The sequence below is a fragment of the Triturus cristatus genome, chromosome 8 (genome assembly GCF_964204655.1).
Source record: "Triturus cristatus chromosome 8, aTriCri1.1, whole genome shotgun sequence".
Taxonomy (NCBI): Eukaryota; Metazoa; Chordata; class Amphibia; order Caudata; family Salamandridae; genus Triturus; species Triturus cristatus.
The window spans coordinates 694,124,395-694,142,488 of record NC_140591.1 but is presented as its reverse complement, the minus strand read 5'-3'; the positions used below and the strand labels follow the sequence as shown (position 1 = coordinate 694,142,488).

The following is an 18,094-nucleotide window of genomic DNA, read 5'->3' as shown; positions in this document are numbered from 1 at the left end:
TCTGGAGAAAACGGTCAGCTTTCCAAGTTCAACTACACGGATGATGGTCAAGATGGAGTTGCTAGATCCAGGTTTTTAAAGCTTGTGGGCAACATAACATAGCATATCTTTATAAATGGTAACAATTTCATACACAATTTCGCGCATGCTGGATACATTCTGCAGGGAGAGCCAACCTTTAATGGCTAAAGACCCACTGAGGCAGTTCTGAAGATTCAACGATGTTAAATTCCCATTTGTGAGGGGCATGGAATAGAAATAATTTTTCAACCTCAGTCAGTTTGAAGGGTACAAAGCATGTGCGGGATAGGCCAAGAACGAGAACCTCAAACATGGCAGTGCCAAAAAAGCTGGATCTGTAAATCCATTGGAGAAGGACCACGCCCTGCGTATCCAGATCTACAGATAAGAAACTGGGCCAAGATGGTCTCCTTACAGCAACAGTGTATGCGTATGTAATAAACACATCGCAAAGGAGTTAGAGCTATTCAGCATCTGAAAAACTGCCCCATTGGCAAACACTGACCTTTAACGCACTTAGGATAGAATTTCAAAGCTTGAAGTTGCCTCGCTGCTCCAAACCCAATGAATGGGAGTGGGCATTTTGCCTCTCTACAGCAAAGCAAACCATATATTATAAGAGGCGTGGGGGAAAAAAACAGGGTTTCTAAAGGTGATCTGGTTTCCGGGATGTTTGATCTTGGACACCTTCAGAATTTGCCTCAGAATTTATGACAATTCCAAGAGACAGAAGCCATTAGGTTTTGTTGTCCAAACAAGCACGTGAAAAAAGCCACAACTGCTGTGATTATGTGATGGTAGTCAAAGATCGTTGGGACGAAGCTCTGGTAATCTCACTCCTTTTCATGATATAACAACCTGAACTAAGGGAACTTTGACAGATACCACTGTTAACAGCCTTTAGAAAAATCCATTGTTGACTATTTGGAATATTACCATAGAAACTAAGTGGGGTTTGAGAAGTACTGGGAGCAGGGTCTACTCCGCAACTTTCCCCGATAAAAGAGCTTTTTAGCACAGTAATAAACAAATGCAAATCTGACCGAGCAGACCACTTGCCGGTGGAATGCTTCAATATCCATTATCGTAGTGAAAGCAAGAGTGAAAAAATAGTGCCATTGAGGTTTAGCATTCTGCAGTGCCCTATACAAGTGTTGCAATTACATGACACAATAATTATTTTAATTAACATTAGAACTATGAAAGGAGTGCCTCTGCTGTACTGATACTCCTCTCCTCACAGGGTGTCTCGATACAACTACCATGACTTACAAACTATATAAAAAGGATCCGCAAGTAGTGGAGAGAAGTAGTGTAGGAAAGGATGACAAACTTGTGCCATCAATGCTTTTGTAAACCAGGGTGCATAAGAGGCACCAGTAGTGGGATTGCTACACCTTGGAAGTTTGACAAGAGAATCAAATACAGGTATCTCAAACAGGGATGGGACTCTGCCTCCAGAGGCAATGGCACTGCTAACAGGTTGCAAGAATGAGGCGACGATAATGGTTATCAACAAAACCATTACTGATGGCAATGATGCTTTAGATCGTAACGTAAAATCATTCTTTCTGGGAAACCAAATATCACCAAAGTAGAGGAGTAAAAATGGTTGGGAATGTATTAGCTCCTGCGATCATGGACACAAGGGTTCTGTATGTCAGCATTCACTTTCTTGATGTTCTTGAGTCGGCATAATAGGAAGAAGGCAACACTGTAAAATTTTACTTTGAATCCGAAGTCTCTTTAGGGATTTGCACTTTGCATTTTTCAGGTTACAGGAACACCAGCATCAAGACCCGCATGAGAATGATTTGGCAAGGGACTGATCAACCTCTTCGCCACTGGGTGTCAGAACAATGATGCAGCAAGAGGCCAATATAAATCTATGATCACTCTCTCATCAACCTCGCTGAGGATTCCATTAGGATACAGCCAAACTAAATAAGCAGAATTTCTGTCACTTTCAGAAGTAACTGACATAAGTGGTGGAACAACCTTCAGCTGCAGGTAAAGCGCCTAATGGTACATAAACTGTCATGGTGAAGTAAGTGCTTTTCGGAATGTGTCAAACCCCCTTCCAACAGCTGGACTGCAACCAGCACATTTGTCGCCCAATCACGTCAGTTTTTAGAGGATAACTCCTTTGTAATCCACTACCAGAAGCAAATTAGATACCAAGGCCTTGCAAGGTCAGCCAATTAAAGTGGGCTCTCACATACTGTGCTGCGCTATAAATCAGGTTTGAGGCATACAACTAATCCATGTGAAGACTAAGCACATGGAAATAAAAAGATCTAAAACCCAATTGTGTCACAGAATCTGCACAAAACTGAGAGAGCTAGAACTTATGTTGTCAAAATATGATAGACGGGGAAACTGCAGTGGTCACAGGTCAAAATAACAGTATTAACCAAGTGGTGGGATATTCAGAACAGTTTGATTATATGCTTATTGTGGGCCATATCCTACAGAGGTTCAGTAGTTGTGTTCTACAAAAGCCAACCCCATCTCCCATCATATTTTGAGTCCTCACGTAGAATATAGCTGGGATTTCCAGAGCTGCTAATTATTTACCATTTATTGTCCATGGAACAGGAGTATGAATTTTGACAATGTCATGTGTACTGTATGACGTACTGTTAACTATGTTGATGGCTCCTATTCGGTTTTATGAGGACTAGATTTTTGGCGCTTGTTATTACCCATTATTTTGGGGTAGCAAAATATAAATTGTGAAGTTGTGATAAACTGTATGCATGACAAAGTTTTAAATAAAATGGGTGTACACAACAAAAAAAAAAATTCTGAGTTTTAGCAACTGAGCAATGAGGTGCTTGTAATGTTATAAGAGGGGCATTGTGCAGAAAAGCGTTATCATAGTTAGACTCCTTGCACATAAACCAAGAAGGCTTAGAAAAGTAAAACTGAACTCCAGTCCAGATGCACATTAAACTCCATACTGCCCTCTATTCACAAGGTTTACAAATGGATATGAAGTGCCAAAATGTGCAGTGCAAAACACAGTCAGGCGATTCGGCTTCACACTAGGAGCCAAAAAATGGCCTCTGCAGTTATGCATATGCTTCCTAAGTGGGTCATTATCTGCTCATGGTTAACTGTTTTACGTCCCCAAAGTTAACATTACCCACTTTACTGACATGCAATCCTTTAAAGGTGGGCTTACCCGACACACCAACTTTTCTAAAAGAACTGAGGCACTGAGAAGCTAACCGAGTACGGTTTCATACAACGCAAGTGCTAAAAACACCAACACAGTCTTTCCATTTTAGGAATTCTTAACTCTAAAATATAATGGTTGCAGGTCTGGTATCCTGTTGCCTTGATTTCTAACTGACTCAATTATGCTAAAGCTAACTTCATTGGTCATCAGCAGCAGAAAATGACATTTCAAATGATTATGTATGCAAAATATATTTCAGAAATACACAAATAAAAAGTTGAGAACCATAAAACGTTCACCAAACACAGCTCAAGTCCATAAGATTGAGTAACTTGCCAGAAGGAAGCGTTGGTTTAGAGGTGGAAGATCACATGCACGTCAATACTGAACACCATTTAAAGAACAAGTCTGTTCTTTTGACTGCCAGCTTAATGGGGTCCCATTTTCGAAGGACAATTTGAAATATAAAAGGCTTTAACATTGATGATTGAATGGGCCAAACATTTTTGAGAAGTTGACGTCCCATTTCAAGATTTCTGAATAGAAATGTTACTGCTATTAGTCATGCAAATAATGTACAATTCAATGTGACGCAAAGCAGAAAGGCAAATCAACATCTCAGCTACTAAAAGCTTTTTTTTAATCACCTCTCGTCGTGCCTTTTCAGCGTTGGGCTATATGATTTACAGCAACATTTGTCGTTGATGTTAGTCAATTAGAGGAAAAGATTTAAAAGAAAAAAAATACAAATTTTCACCTCTTATATCACACACAATACATTCTAGTGTTCATCAAAATAGTTAAGTGGGTATATTCAGTTATAATTATAATAAAAAATTGCCATCGTTAAAGCTAGGGAAACAGCAAACTTGGATGGTCGGTGAGGGGGCATTTCAGAAATCAGAGCCCTTAAAAGGCAAGTATGACGTAAATCAGTAGTGTTTTGTTGGCTTGAAAATTGACGGTTGCTTGGATTGCTTCATGAGGTTTCTGTGGAGAGGGGAACATATGGTCGCAACATGGCTTCATTTTCCGTTCAGGATGGAACTGGTGAAAATGTCCCTTGTAAATAAGGCAAGTCTATTTTAGTCACTGCTGCTTCCTCCTGGTTTAGTTGAGAGGTAATGGCATTTCCGGCCCTGCAAGTGAGCAGCTGATATTTTTGACTGTTTTGCAGCAAGCCTTGCATTGACAGCAGCAACGTAAAATATACTTCAATCTAACACTGTAGGCTTTCCTTGTTCAATGGATTGGCAGCATCTCAAATCTGCGATTTTGATTTTTGCCAGGTTTCCATTGGTGAAATGTGAGCGACCCAAAAATTACTTAAAAACAGCAAAGGGACATAAAAACAACAGTGGTTCAGCGTGGCAGTGTGACCTGCCCGTGTTGATGCGCCTTCTGAAGGCCGAAATGCCAACTGGGAAAGGACTGGTTGGTTGGGGGTCTTCCTGTGGTATTAAACATTCTCAGGAGTCAAAAAATTCACTCATGAACGCACGGACACGATGCCACAAAACTTGAACAAGGGACGCGTAAGATCACATATGCACTTGAAGTTGCAGATTCAAATGTGGCCAAGAACGTCAGTTACCCAAAGCATACAGATGACCAGACATGGCTTCTCACTCACAGGTCCACTCCAAGTCACAGCTTCACTTCACATACACTTTAGCAGATCGTGGAAGGTGATGCAACAGGTAGTGACCATTGATAAATTCTGCACGTTATACCTAGCCAAGTCTTTGCAGCTTCCCTCGGTGAATGTTATTGTATATTACAGGCGGAGCAGCAAGGGTCATCTTTATCTGGCTGAGCCGCATAGTTCATTTGCCGAACAATTTCCGCAAAAAGTTCATCCACCATGGTTTTACTTTTGGCGGATGTTTCCATGAAGGGACAGCCCCAATCTTCAGCTAAGGCTCTACCTTCAGTCGAAGACACCTCTCTTTCACTTTCTAGGTCCACCTTGTTACCAACCAAGATCACCGGCACCTTCTCATACCTGCAAAATCAAAGGAAAGGGTCTCACTGTAACAAACAAAGGCAAGGACTGGCAAAGTTTTTATAGTGTCACACAAAATGTTTGTATCCTAATTCAATGAAAAGATAGTATAAGTTTATCTGTGCGTTGGTAACAGGGAGGAAACAAAAGCATGTGATGTAGACAAAACCAATTTACCACTTGGAACACACGGAATGATCTTAGCCCTACTGCGGTGTTCACAGAGTATTACGATTTTATCACATTTCTAAATATAAATGGGTACAGTTGACTGAGAATGACCATTTTTATACTCCCTCCACCCGGTGCACCATAACTCTCATTCTGTGTTTATTCTTCCAATATTGATATAATAAAGAGGAGTCAAAATATCAAAATTCCAACATCCCAGAGCAGTGGAAGAGAGTGCGAACACCGGTGAAGTCACAAAGCGTATTTTCCATTTGTCCGCTCAGTAACATATTTACTCTGTTTCACAGGGGGTCTGAGATAGGGGGGGGGGGGAGGCCTAGAGCTCAGTTTGGCTAATTCATTTTAATGAGCTACTTTTATGACCTTGAAGCTGGTCACCTGTCCGCTCTGGACCACAATTCTCACTTGGTATTATCTGCGGTAAGAAACAAAAAAGCATGACATTTGGTTTCCCGCACAAGGAAAGTGAATGGCACGGAGCAGACATCCCAAATGGCAAATCACCAATAAACTGGACAGTTGTCCAAAATAACTACAACCATAACCTGTCCTTTACCCACATCGTTTTACAAACGGTAGTCCTGTGATGGCTTAGGCCTCACTCTACACTCATAATCACCCGACCATCCTGACTCGGACCAGCAGAGTGAAAGGCATCGTCTCAGGTTATTCTCAAAAAGTAGATTTTAAAGGCAGTTAGTCGTAGTGATTGGGTCACAGGATAACCACAGAGGAAAAAGCTTGTCCACCCTCAAACCATGTCCTATTTAGGTTTCACCTAAGCAAACACATGCGCTGTCTCTTGCAAGGCCTTATTCCTTCCTTTTCGTGTGTTTACCCATCCCTTAGCACATGGACGCATTACCTGTGTCCTTCCACTGCTTATTTCTCCGGTGCTTTTTTTGTCCTTTTTAGGTCTCGCTAGAGCCAGCGCATGCGCTGCTCTACGCAAGACATTTAGTAGCTGGCTTTTGAAAGTGCTACCAAAGGCTGTTGCCTGCCACCAGCGTGCGGTTACGCTCGCGTGCACGCGCCGCCATCTGTCTTTCCTCCGTCGTCACGGGTCATTAAAGCGCGGCGCTCTCACTTTTGTGTGCAAGAGGGCTGTCAAGTCAATGCATGACTAGGCGATCCAGTCCGGATCTTTGCTTAGCAGGCTGAGGTTTGTAACCTTTTTTTTAGCCTATTATAAACCAGGACCACAATTCACAGAAAGCAAAGCGAAAACTGTGATTAAACGCATTGCTTATGCATGAATTTGGGAAATGTCAGCAGTCTTCTGCTGGCATTGTAGTCCTTCGACATCCATTGGCCGTGGCAGATTAATTCGAACTGTGGCCGATGTATTTTGGGGTTTTGAAACTATGCTTACCCTAGAATGTAAGGACCGTGATGAGGAAGATTATGATCCGGAATGATAGATTACCCTTCACTCTTCCCCTCTCTTCCTCCCACACAACAAGCTGCGCTTTTGCTTGATTCACCCTCACAGCGTGCGCACATCGCACACCACTCGTTCATTTTCATTTCTCCTTACAAGTACCGGCGTCTATTCTTCTGCCTGTCCACGTGCTTGGTAAGAGTTATTAAACAATGTTTAGTTCGGTCCTCTGGGGCTGAAGCAGGGACCCACTCTAGTGCTCTCTTTTGTTCCCACCAGGGGCTTTGAACTCTGTCCTCCTTTTATTTCAGTGATTCGGATATTTAAATGGTGCTCACCATTCCGACATTGGGGGCACACTATATGCTTGACTCTGGTGTTAATTTCTGTGTGTGAGCTCGCATGTACATGAGACTTCCATCCAATACCACTGGAAATGCTCAAACTGTTGGTCAAATCACCACAGCAACACGTGATAAATATGTGTGTACGCACATGTGCTTAAAGCTTTCAACAACGATAATTGGCCTCGTGCTTCCCACCCTGTTTATTGACATTGCTGGCTCCCAGTTGTGTAAATTCCTCATACGCCAATCAAAGGTGAGCAAATGTTATTTATTTTTTGTCTTTTTTGTCAAAAGCCTAACAGACACAAAAAATCAAAGCACCAGGGTTTGATTGCAGCTGCATATCGCGGTGATAATCGCACAATGTGAATATTTGCTCATTCAGGGCTGTGTATTGAGGGGGTGGTGAACGGCAATCACAGCACTCGCGCTAGCTCCTTCACAGTAAATCAAACGCCATCTAATGGCTAATTCACCACTGTCCGCCTCCAGGTGGATATTTGGTATTAATCTGCTGGCGCCAACACGACAGTGCACTTTGAGCATTCCCTTGCGAGAACCGCGTGTTAATTATAATCGCCAACTTCCTTTCACTTGAATTTTAATCTACGCGTTGGTTTCTGTGAGTGAGCACACGTGTACATCAGACGTCCATCAGAGACCATTAAAAAATGCTCAAAATGTTGGTCAAATCACAGCAGCAACATGCAATGATTATGTGTGTACGCATGTGTGTTTACCACAAAAAGTATTGGAGGCTGCTAGCTCCTAGAACCCCATGCCTCTTGTTCCCTCCTCCACACATGTAGTGGAGCCCTTTTTGTGATTAGATGTAAGCACGTGTGTACTTTAAGCGTCCAGAAACAATAATTGTCCTTGTGCTTTCCACACTGTTTATTTACATTGCTGGCTCTCAGTTGTGTAAATTCCTCAAATGCCTATGAAAGGCAAGCAAAGGTGATTTTATTTTTGCCTTTCTTTACTCACGCGGCTAACGGACACTAAAATAAAAGCGTGAGAGTTTGCTTGCCGCGGCGTATTGCTGTGAGTAATTGCACAATGTTAATATTTGCTAATTCTTGGCTGTGCGTTGTGCACGTGATGAACAGCAATCGCAGCGCTCGCACTCGATCTCCCACAGTAAATCAAACACCATCTAATGGCTAATTCAAAGCTGTCCGCCTCCAAGTGGATATTTGGTATTAATCTGCTGGCCCGACATGACAATGCAAAAACCGTGTGTTGTTCATTATAATCGCCAACTTCCTTTCACTTGAATTTTAATCTGCATTTGAATGTTTATTACAATGCATGGTGGACACCAATATTATAGCATTGCCTAAACAGTTTGTTACCTCATAATCTGGTCTCCACAGACATTAGGTGCCACACGTCTAAGTAGTGCTGTTCCTGCTGCAATAAAACATGTTCTTAGAAACTCATTGATTGGCAAATGAACAAGGGATGCACCATCTCAACATCCAACTAGTGGCTTCCACTATAAGACGGGGTGGGAGGTTTATTCTTAATTGAACCTTTCCTATACGGCCCATTTTCACAGACATTGAGGGCTGAAGCAGACAAGGACAGTTGGTAGGCAGTAACCTAAGATCTTTTCATTTTTTTAAAAACATTTTGTAATGCTGTGGCAAGGTATGCTCGGAGCTTCGGAGGGTAGTACAGAGTCTCAGCAGATACCCTGCTCCTTGATGCCTCATATCCAGAGGGTGGAAGGTAAACAGGCCAGGCCAGCAGGACTGTGAGAGAGGCACACATGTTTCAATTCACATAATTAACAACAAGGAACCTTTTATAAGAGCACCTGCTCTTTCAACAGAAAATTCAGATTTATCCTGCAGGCATACACTTTTATTTTATATTGCTCCAGCCTAACTAGGAGACCACCTTCATCGACACAAAAGTGTGGTGGGTAAGAGTGCTTTTTACATGAATGTTAAATTGACACTTATTGTTGAGGATGTAGTTGCTGGTGTGCATTTCTGTGCCTTAGTTGACACTTGTGTGATTGATTGTTACACCTCAAGCAGATTGCATAAGGAGAATTGGTCTCTTTTTTCCTCATTATTACGTATACTATTAGTGGCAAAGTTTCCACATTAATAAACAGTAGATGTTGTAGCACCCAGGATAATGTGCTGCTAAATACTTATAAGGTCCCAAAGGCGAGACCTATTGGCTATGCCAATGCTTGTTGTTTAAGTACTCTACAAGAATGTGTTTTTAAGCGGTCTCACTTACATACTTCTTTTCCTGTGTTCCTCCCTATGTCTGTCGGCCACTCTCCCTCCATTGTATGTGTGCTTGTCCCAGCCTCCCACCGCAAAACCCTCCGTTGTCCCCTAGATGTGCTTGCCCCTAGATCCCTCCGTTGTCCGTCTACTTGCCCCCAAGCCCCTCGCTCCCACTCCCCACTGTCAGTTTGCTTGCCGCCCAGCCCACCTATGCTGAAAGGGACGTTACCTCAGTTCATCCTGCACTCAGTTGTCCATGGGCTTACCCCCACACCCTATTTGTAGTCCGTCTGCTTCCCTCCAACCTCAGCCACCCCACCCTCTGTTACCCCACCCTCTTTCACTTGCTGTACATCATGGCTACAAAATATTGCTATATCCCTGGTAGACCAGACTTATTGGCTTTGCTAAAGGTTGCTTTATGTATTCAGTTCGCTATTCTCTGTTCCTCCTCCCCTCTTTGCTCAAATACCGGTTTCTTTCTTGTCTAGCAGTAAATGATTGAGTGAAATGTAATTAATTACTCTCGTGTTGAAAACAGTTACTTCTGTTATTGCCTTTCCAGGGAAGAGAGTGGTCTGTTGTCCAAGTACCAGATACTTCCTGGCCTCACTTAACCTAAATTAAAATTCATATCATCTCCATATATACTTCAAAATACATGTCTCCCGTGTATTTCAACAGTTTTTTTTTGCATGGTGCTTCTTGTAAGTGAAACTGGCAGACGTGTGCTGGAAATGTTACAATTATAAAATAGTTTGGAATACTACTGGACCAGTGGTTTCTAAAAGCAGAACAGGGGACATCTGGCTAGTGTCCAGATTATGGAGAGTTATGGAAAGGCTACCTAGTTCTTGAAAAGTGTGGTCTCAGATATCAGAAGGAAGCAAGGACAAAACCCAGTAAAATAAAACATCAAGAGCACAACCTGGTATCTTCCGTTATGCTGTACTTCCAGCTGTGGGTTACAGCAACTCAGAATTATTCTAGGGAGTATTTGTTTACCTAATTATTTTTCCCCCACACTCCTGCATGTTGTCCTGCCAAATCTAACGTGGATGCTGGTGGGTTAATATTGCTGCTGATCTGCCCTGCCTAAGAATTAAGGTGGGGATTACAATGATCCTAATAAGTCAGATTTAGCTGAAGGCTTCTTGAAGAAAGTGCACCAACTTCTCAACCATGGTGTATTATGGAAAGGGATCCTTTGTTTCTCTCTTCCCCGCCGTCTATATCCACCAACTTTTGTATGACAACAGACTTGGACTGGAGTCAGCACGGCAGGCCCATGCAGTGGTATTCATCTTCAGCAGTTGCAGCCTTCCTTCCCGGGTGCAAAGAAGTGCTCAGGTATGCCAGTTGCGGCCTCCTGGTTGAATTGATCATAATGGCGAGTCTTTGCAGTTACAACCCCCGCCCCCATCTGATCAGGGCTTCCGCTTCAGCAGTGATAGCTCAGCTCCTCTCTTTAAAATCTGCAACGGTCTCTCAGACTCATGCGGATTGCAAGATAACGGAGTGATGCTTGTTTTCACAAAGCCTTGGTGCAGTTCACTGCAGGAACTATGCCAAATGACCAGGCTCTGCTCTTGTTGTAGTCAGCTCTTTTCTGGATGTTCCTCAAACAAGGATTACGCTGGGATTCTTCTACTGGGCAGTGTCTCCTGCAAGGTCAGGCACTGTCCTTCCCTCTTAGCAGGCAGGCTTTTAGGATCTAGGCAGATCCTCAGCTCCTCTTGCAGAAAGTGCAGACTTCAGGCAATGTCCTCTTACCTATTGAAGATTGGCATCAGTCCTGGTAACACAGCAGCCCTTCAAGGATTCAGTGGAACACATCCATCTCTGGTCAATAAGAAGTTAGTAATAATAACTCAAGCCAGCCCTACATATGAGACGTGAAGCAGAAAAGATGGACGCATTCCTGGGATCTGATCAGAAGTGCATATAGACAGATCCGGTTGTGATGGTCTGGATACAGAAACTGGTTCCTGTGGAAAACAATGATGCCATAAATCACGTATGATTTCTTCAAAGACCTGTCGGTATCGCGTAAATTGCTGCCTGTTGCGCTGACAACCTTTGAGAAAATTAACTAAAGAGGACCATATGGATTTTTCCCTGTAAGGGAAATGGGGATCTGAGGAACAGCACCGGCTGGCTTCAAGTTATTATTTGTGGAAGAAGCTGCCCCTTTGTCTAGGGACGGGTATGACTCACAAGAGGCAAAGTGGACGATGATGTCCGTCTTGTCCCTCAAAAGTAGCAATGAATAGCATATTATACTCTGCACGGATTTCAACCTGCCTCCCTACATCGTTTACTTCCTGCTCCCGGTTTCACGAGTACACGTTACCGCCAGCCTCCCCGCCACTTGTTGAAGAGTCGCTGTGGTTACGAGTTCAGCGCGGAGGAGCGCTCGATATTGACTTTCTCGTTTTTCTCCCCAGGAATTGGCGCAACGCTGTTTGTTTCTGCTAATCCTCGTGGAGTGAAGAAACTCTGCATCCCGCATGACCGCCCTGTCGTGGACAATTATCATTGAATGACTAAAGTGAGTTGGGTACAAGGAATCCAGTCCGCTTTTTGTTTAAGGTCACAAACTTTGGTAAAACCTCTGGGGATAAACAAGTATCTGCTGAGCTTCCGGAGCCTTTGTTGTTTCAAGGATTGTTATTATTACCGCCTTCACGAACTAATGAAGCACCATGATTTAATGACTCCATCTCACGTTCAAGAGTATTAAACTAGGTGATATCTGGACAATATACCTATCTCTTGAAGAGCTCGGAGTACCCACTATTCTCCCGGAGTAATCCTTTGCTGGCTGTAGTACTTGGGCACTTCCTCGGGACCTGGGCTGTAACTCCCGTAGTCCACCCGCCGCCGCAGTTTTATCAGGACGCGGTCGCTGTGTGGAGGACTACACTTCCCAGGGTATCCAGCGGCAGGAGCTGCCCACGCGAACAGCTGCGGCCGGAGGCGCTTAAATCCCGCATCCTATCCGCGTCGCGGGATCGCTCGCGGACTGCACCGGACGAAGCCCGGACAAAGGGTGGACAGTCCGGGACAGGTTGGGACTGTGCTGGGCCAGGAACTATGATCTTTGTTCCCGTTGTTCTTCCGTGAGTTCCAAATAGGGAGACTTGTATATTTCTTGTGGTATTTCCACCTATTGAGTTTTTTTTTCTCTCAACCAAATTTGTCACATACTGGTTGATACAAACAGCGTAGAGTAATTGTGTGGCATTAGCTAGTTAATTTGTGGGGTATGTCTAAACAAAAGGTTCCCTCTGTGTCTAACACCATGGACAATTATCTGGTGCAGGTTGTAAGCAAAATTAATAATGAGAGAAGGGCGTCATTGGGGTTGAGTTGTCCTATTTCCCCCACGAAGAGATCTTTGTCAGAACCCTCGCTAGAATCTTCACTGCAGGTTAATAGTAGTGTCGTTCCTGACGAAGAGGTTCTAGCTAGTGACATCTTCGAACAAAGTGTGTCTTCTGTCGTCAACCTGCAAATCAATCTCGAAGTAGATGTAGATCCAGACAATGAAGTAGACACTGAAGTAGAGAAATCCCCGCCTCCCGCCCCTATGCCTGTAACTAGAGCAGTCAGAGCGTGTAGAAAAGCCCAGTGCAAAAGTGGTGGGTCACGTTCATGTAAAAAAAAAAAAAAGACAACCTCTGCACCCAAAAGTTTGGACAAGGTTGAGGTAAATGGGTTACATGGTAATAAAGAGAATGAGGATGAGCAAATCAAAAAAATAGCTAGCATGATCGATTTAAAGATTAAGTGTATTATTAAACCGTTGGCGGCCAAAATTGATCAGCTCATGGCAGAGGTAACAAGACTGAGCGTTCTTCTAAATAAGACAGTGGAGGAGGTGGGTAGTATATCAACCCTGGTGCCAAGTAGAGCCGCACTAAATGTGGAGCACCCTAGGTGTGGGGTAGGGGCTGAAGAAAAAGTGATATCGAATCCATTGAATCCTCCCCTCATTCAACCCATAGTAGGTAAGGATGGTCAGAACGTAGCTAAAAAAGTTCCCCCATCAAGACCTACTGCATCGCACCAAGAGAGAGACCCATTCCAATGTATTGCCGAGGCTTCCCCCCTCGTATTAGTCCTTGCTAATGCACCCACCCTGTCGCCTGGCAAAGTGGAATCTACATCCTCTTTGATTAGTAAATTATCATGGAAAGAAGAATAGCATGGTTAGGGAATAACCCGAAAAAATTTGCGGGAGACTGTATAGTTCTCAATTTCTCAAGTTCACGTGTACTCCCCAACGTCCTGGCAAATATATTCCCCCCTCAACGATGGGGCACCGCCATAATCCCACTAACGCTAGAATATTTCTATCGTAAGGGAGGAAGAGAAGTGAATCCGATGAGATTAAGATCAAAGCGGATTCCTGTCTCTAACAAACGGGGTAGGAGCGACTTAAATAGCGAATGGGGTATCAGCTTGGAAAATAGGTTTGGGGTCTTGTCTGATCTGAATGAATGTGACTGACTTGAAAGGGATGACAGACAGGAGAAAAAGAACCAAGCCAAGTCTGATAGTTTGTGTGCTCCTATAGTGCAGAGATTAATTTAATCTAATATTGATCTTATTCTTCGACCAGAAATGACGGGAGTATCTAACCATCTAGAGAGAAAGTTTGAGAAAACTGACCCAGTCCAACCGATTTGCTCTAACTCTTTAGATAAACGTGATAGTTTAGGATCTGAGGTATTAACAACAGAGCCTCTTGGCAGCTCATTTACTAATGTTGAGCATCAGTCTGAGACGGAGGGTGAGATCCAAAATTTGTTAACAATACAAGATCCTTCTTGCTTCTCAGCAGTTGAGGCAGGGTTGACTTTTCTTTCTTGGAACCTTGCTGGAATTGGTAATAAGTTAACGTCTCCTGAATGGTGTAGCTTTGTTGACCAGTTCGACATTATCCTATTTCAGGAATCCTGGTCATTGGTTCCAGTACATCGTTTGGGGTTCCTTAATTTTCAGGCACCCGCTACCAAAAAAAACAAAGGACGGCCATCAGGGGGCTTGATAATTTGGATCCGCCAATCACTATGCTGCAAAATTAAGCAACATAGCTCTCTATCAAATGATATCTTGTCAGTGAACATCACATGGGCCTCTGGCCATGGAATGGCAATTTTTAACATTTATGCTAGAGGGATGGTTGGGGGACAAACATCCAATGTAATCACTGCTCTCGACCTCCAGCTCGAAGCACTTCCAACTCAGCTGTCTATTATTGTGGGAGGTGATGTTAATACTACATTTGAGCCTCTTGGACATGAGGACCAATTACTTGCTGCTGAGGAAGACAGTAAATGGGGTGTCCCTCAGTTGGAACTTCCGGCAGTTAAAAGATGGTCAGCAGTAGCTATCCAACTCAAAGCTTTATGTTTAGAGAGAGGGCTCAGAGCAGTCAATGGGCGTACCCAGTCTGATCGCCAGGGAGTAAAAACATTTGATAACGGCAGGTCCTCCAGTCGTATAGATTACTTCCTGGTGGATATTAGAGAATGGCATAGGTTGATTGATAGGACCATAAAATCTAGGGTGGAAAGTGACCACAATCCTCTCTGCATGGAATTCCAAGCACTTAAGGGGTTTAGAGAACCTAAATTAGGGGAGGGGGGGGGAAATCGCCTTGGATATTGTAGCCTCAAATAATATGCGCCACGTTAAATGGGGGAGATTCATTGAGAACCCAGAGAAGTTGGAGGATCTTAAAAAGTGGCGATAGACGAAGTGGCTAATATAAATATTCGATCTGCCAATCAAAACTTCCCCCAAGCCATGATTGAGGCACATACCCACTTCTTTATTAAACTTCAAGGGTTCTTTATGAAGACCACAAAAGCAGATAAGGCAAATAAAATAAAAATATCTGAGGCGGGTTGGTACAATAAAGCTTGTAAAGTAGCCCGCCAGAACCTCAATGCTGAACTTAGAACTAGAAATATTCCAGGTGTGAGAAAGGCTAAAGAGATATACAGGCACATACAGAAAGTGGCCAAGAAACAGTGGGATGAGGAACAGTGGCCTGATCTGAAATCGGCTTGTGTAGCTAAAGATCAAAAGCAATTTTGGGCTATAGTCAAGTGGGACAGAGGAGGGACAGCTCAACCGCCCCAAAATAATGTTGCCAAACACCAGTGGGTTGATTTTTTTAGACCGCAATACGCCCGTAATCGATTTGAAGGAGAGTGTCCACTTCCCCCCACTATCTTCTATCAAAGTCAGCTATTTACGACCAAAGATGTCAACCTAGCACTAGACTGCGTGACTGGGGGTAGAGCCCCAGGAATGGATGGCATTCCAGCCGATGTGTTTTTAAGTGATAGATTATCTTGGTGTCAGTATTTTGAATGGTTAGCTAATTCTGTGGCCAAGGGTGCGCCTATCCCTACTTCATGGAAAGGTGCGGAAATAATTCTGGTTTTTAAAAAGGGTGACAAATCACTACCTAGTAATTATAGACCTATCAGTCTTATAGACTCAGCCCAAAAACTTATAGGTCGACTAGTGCAAAATAAATTGCAATCTTGGGTAGAAGAAAATAACATTTTGTCCCCATATCAAGCTGGTTTTCGACCCTGTACTAGTTCTGTTGATCAGGTTTTTTATTTTTTAGCACTTTATTGGAGGAACGTGACCTTGACCAATGGGACACTTTATGCGGTCTTCGTAGACCTGAAATCAGCTTTCGATTTAGTCCCCCGTTCCAAACTTGAGGGTTCTCGCTGAAGCAGGGATGGCGCCGGAATTGCTAACGCTTCTTGTCCGCTTGCATGAGAACAATTACGCAAGAATCAGGTGGGGGGCACAGGGAGAGGTGACCGACTCATTTCCTGTCAAGCGTGGTGTCCGACAGGGGTGTGTCTTGGCACCCACGTTGTTTTCTTTATACATCAACGGCATAGTGGATCACCTTAGCTGTTCCCCCACGGATGCCCCGGTATTAGCAGGGGCTCGCGTGCCAGTCCTCATGTTTGCAGACGACATGCTGATAGTTTCCCGGACTCAGAGCGGGCTCCAGAAGGCAATAAACGCATTTGGAGATTTCTGTCAAACACGTGGACTTGAGATAAACACCTCCAAAACCAAGTTCATGTCCCTGAATCAGCGGAAAACATTCAAAGGTGTGATCAATTTTAATGGTACCCAATTGGAACAGGTTGAGGCATTCAGGTATTTAGGAATATCTCTCCAGAGTAATATGAGCTGGAAAAGTCACATTGATATGGCCGTTTTAAAATTTCACCATCTGGCGGGTGTAATTGCTTCCAAGCATAAATCTTCTTTAACCAAGCCCATTACTCCTGCCCTAGAAATCTACAACATGAAGGTCATAAGTGCCTCTTTGTATGGTTCAGAACTGTGGGGTTTTACTAACTTGAAACAATTAACATTGGCAGAGAACAAGTTTATACGTTGTCTAGTTGGGGTTCCCAAAAGTACCCCCACCGTCCCGCTTGCATACGATCTTGGCAGGAAAAAAATAGAGGATTTAGCACGGTTACGTCCCCTACTTTTCTGGAGACGGATTATGGCAACTCCCAAACTAGCCCACTATGCTACTGCCCTGAAGGATTTTATCAGGGCAGATCGTTTCCATTCCATTATATGGCTTAAGGAAATTAGGGGTTTGTTAAAGTTGGAACTAGACCACCTATGGGTCAACCCAAATGGTTCAAGCTCCCCATCAAAGTTAACTTTGAATTTTTTTTACTGGGATATGATTTTGATGTCTGCCCATAGTTTTGGTTTAAATGCTAAGCTAACGGATCGCTTTCTTGACATTAAACCCCTACTATCTTGTGAGGCTTATTAGGACATCATAGAAAGACCCCTTGATAGAAAACTGTATTTCCAGTTCAGAATTGGGACTCTTCCTGTAAAAGCGTTTACCCATAAATGGTCATCTACTCGGGACATTAAGTGTCACTGTTGTAAAGATCTGACTGAGGATATAGGCCAACTGTTGTTCGTATGTCCCCTGTACATTAGCCCTCGTCGCAAGTGGCTAAAACCAGTGTGTATAAATCTGGGGACACGTAGGTACACAGAGGCTTTAAGAATACTTGAATCAGACTGCACACCCTGTATGGCAATTGCGGTCGCAAAATTTTTAGGGTGGGCCTGGATTATACGCACCCGCACTTTAAAGCCTCCAGAAGATAGCAAATGAACTTTATGACATCGAATAATGTATGATTAATTTTTAAAATTATGTTTTTTCTGAATCGTTTTAATTCATTGTTGTTTAAATTTTTTAATCTTTGTAATCGACAGCACCACGATTTAATGAGTTTTAAAAAAATATATAATGAATTCCATTGTGTAGTATTTATAGTGTTGTGTTAGGATGTATACTTGCTTTTATGACATGCCGTCGAATAAAGCTTTGAAATTTGATTTGATTTGAATAATAACTGGAACAAAGGGGGATGGTTTAGATATCACTTCTATACACATTATCCAGACAGGGAAAAGGGACCCACTGTCTCAAACTTCAGAAACAGTTTGGGTTGATTCTCTTTTAAACATCTTTTTCTGGTTGGTACTCAGGCACAGCCTTTGTGTAAAGTTAGGACTATCAAAGCAGGCAGCACTGGGGCTGTCTCCTAGCAGGAGAATACCAAAACAAGGGCAGTGTTAAGTAGGACATCTCTGCACCTGGGTGTCATC

The 18,094-nt window shown here is 43.2% G+C and overlaps 1 protein-coding gene across 2 annotated transcripts in view; it reads right to left on the bottom strand.

Moving 5' to 3' along the window:
* Window positions 1-3,817: 3,817 nt before the first annotated feature.
* Window positions 3,818-18,094, bottom strand: part of RAP2A (RAP2A, member of RAS oncogene family) — a 78,517-nt gene continuing 64,240 nt past the window's right edge. For both annotated transcript variants that reach the window (XM_085622104.1, XM_085622103.1), the window contains one exon: window positions 3,818-5,210. In XM_085622104.1, the coding sequence (XP_085478230.1) occupies window positions 4,973-5,210 (238 nt within the window). In that variant the 3' untranslated portion in view covers window positions 3,818-4,972. The remainder of the gene's footprint in view (window positions 5,211-18,094) is intronic.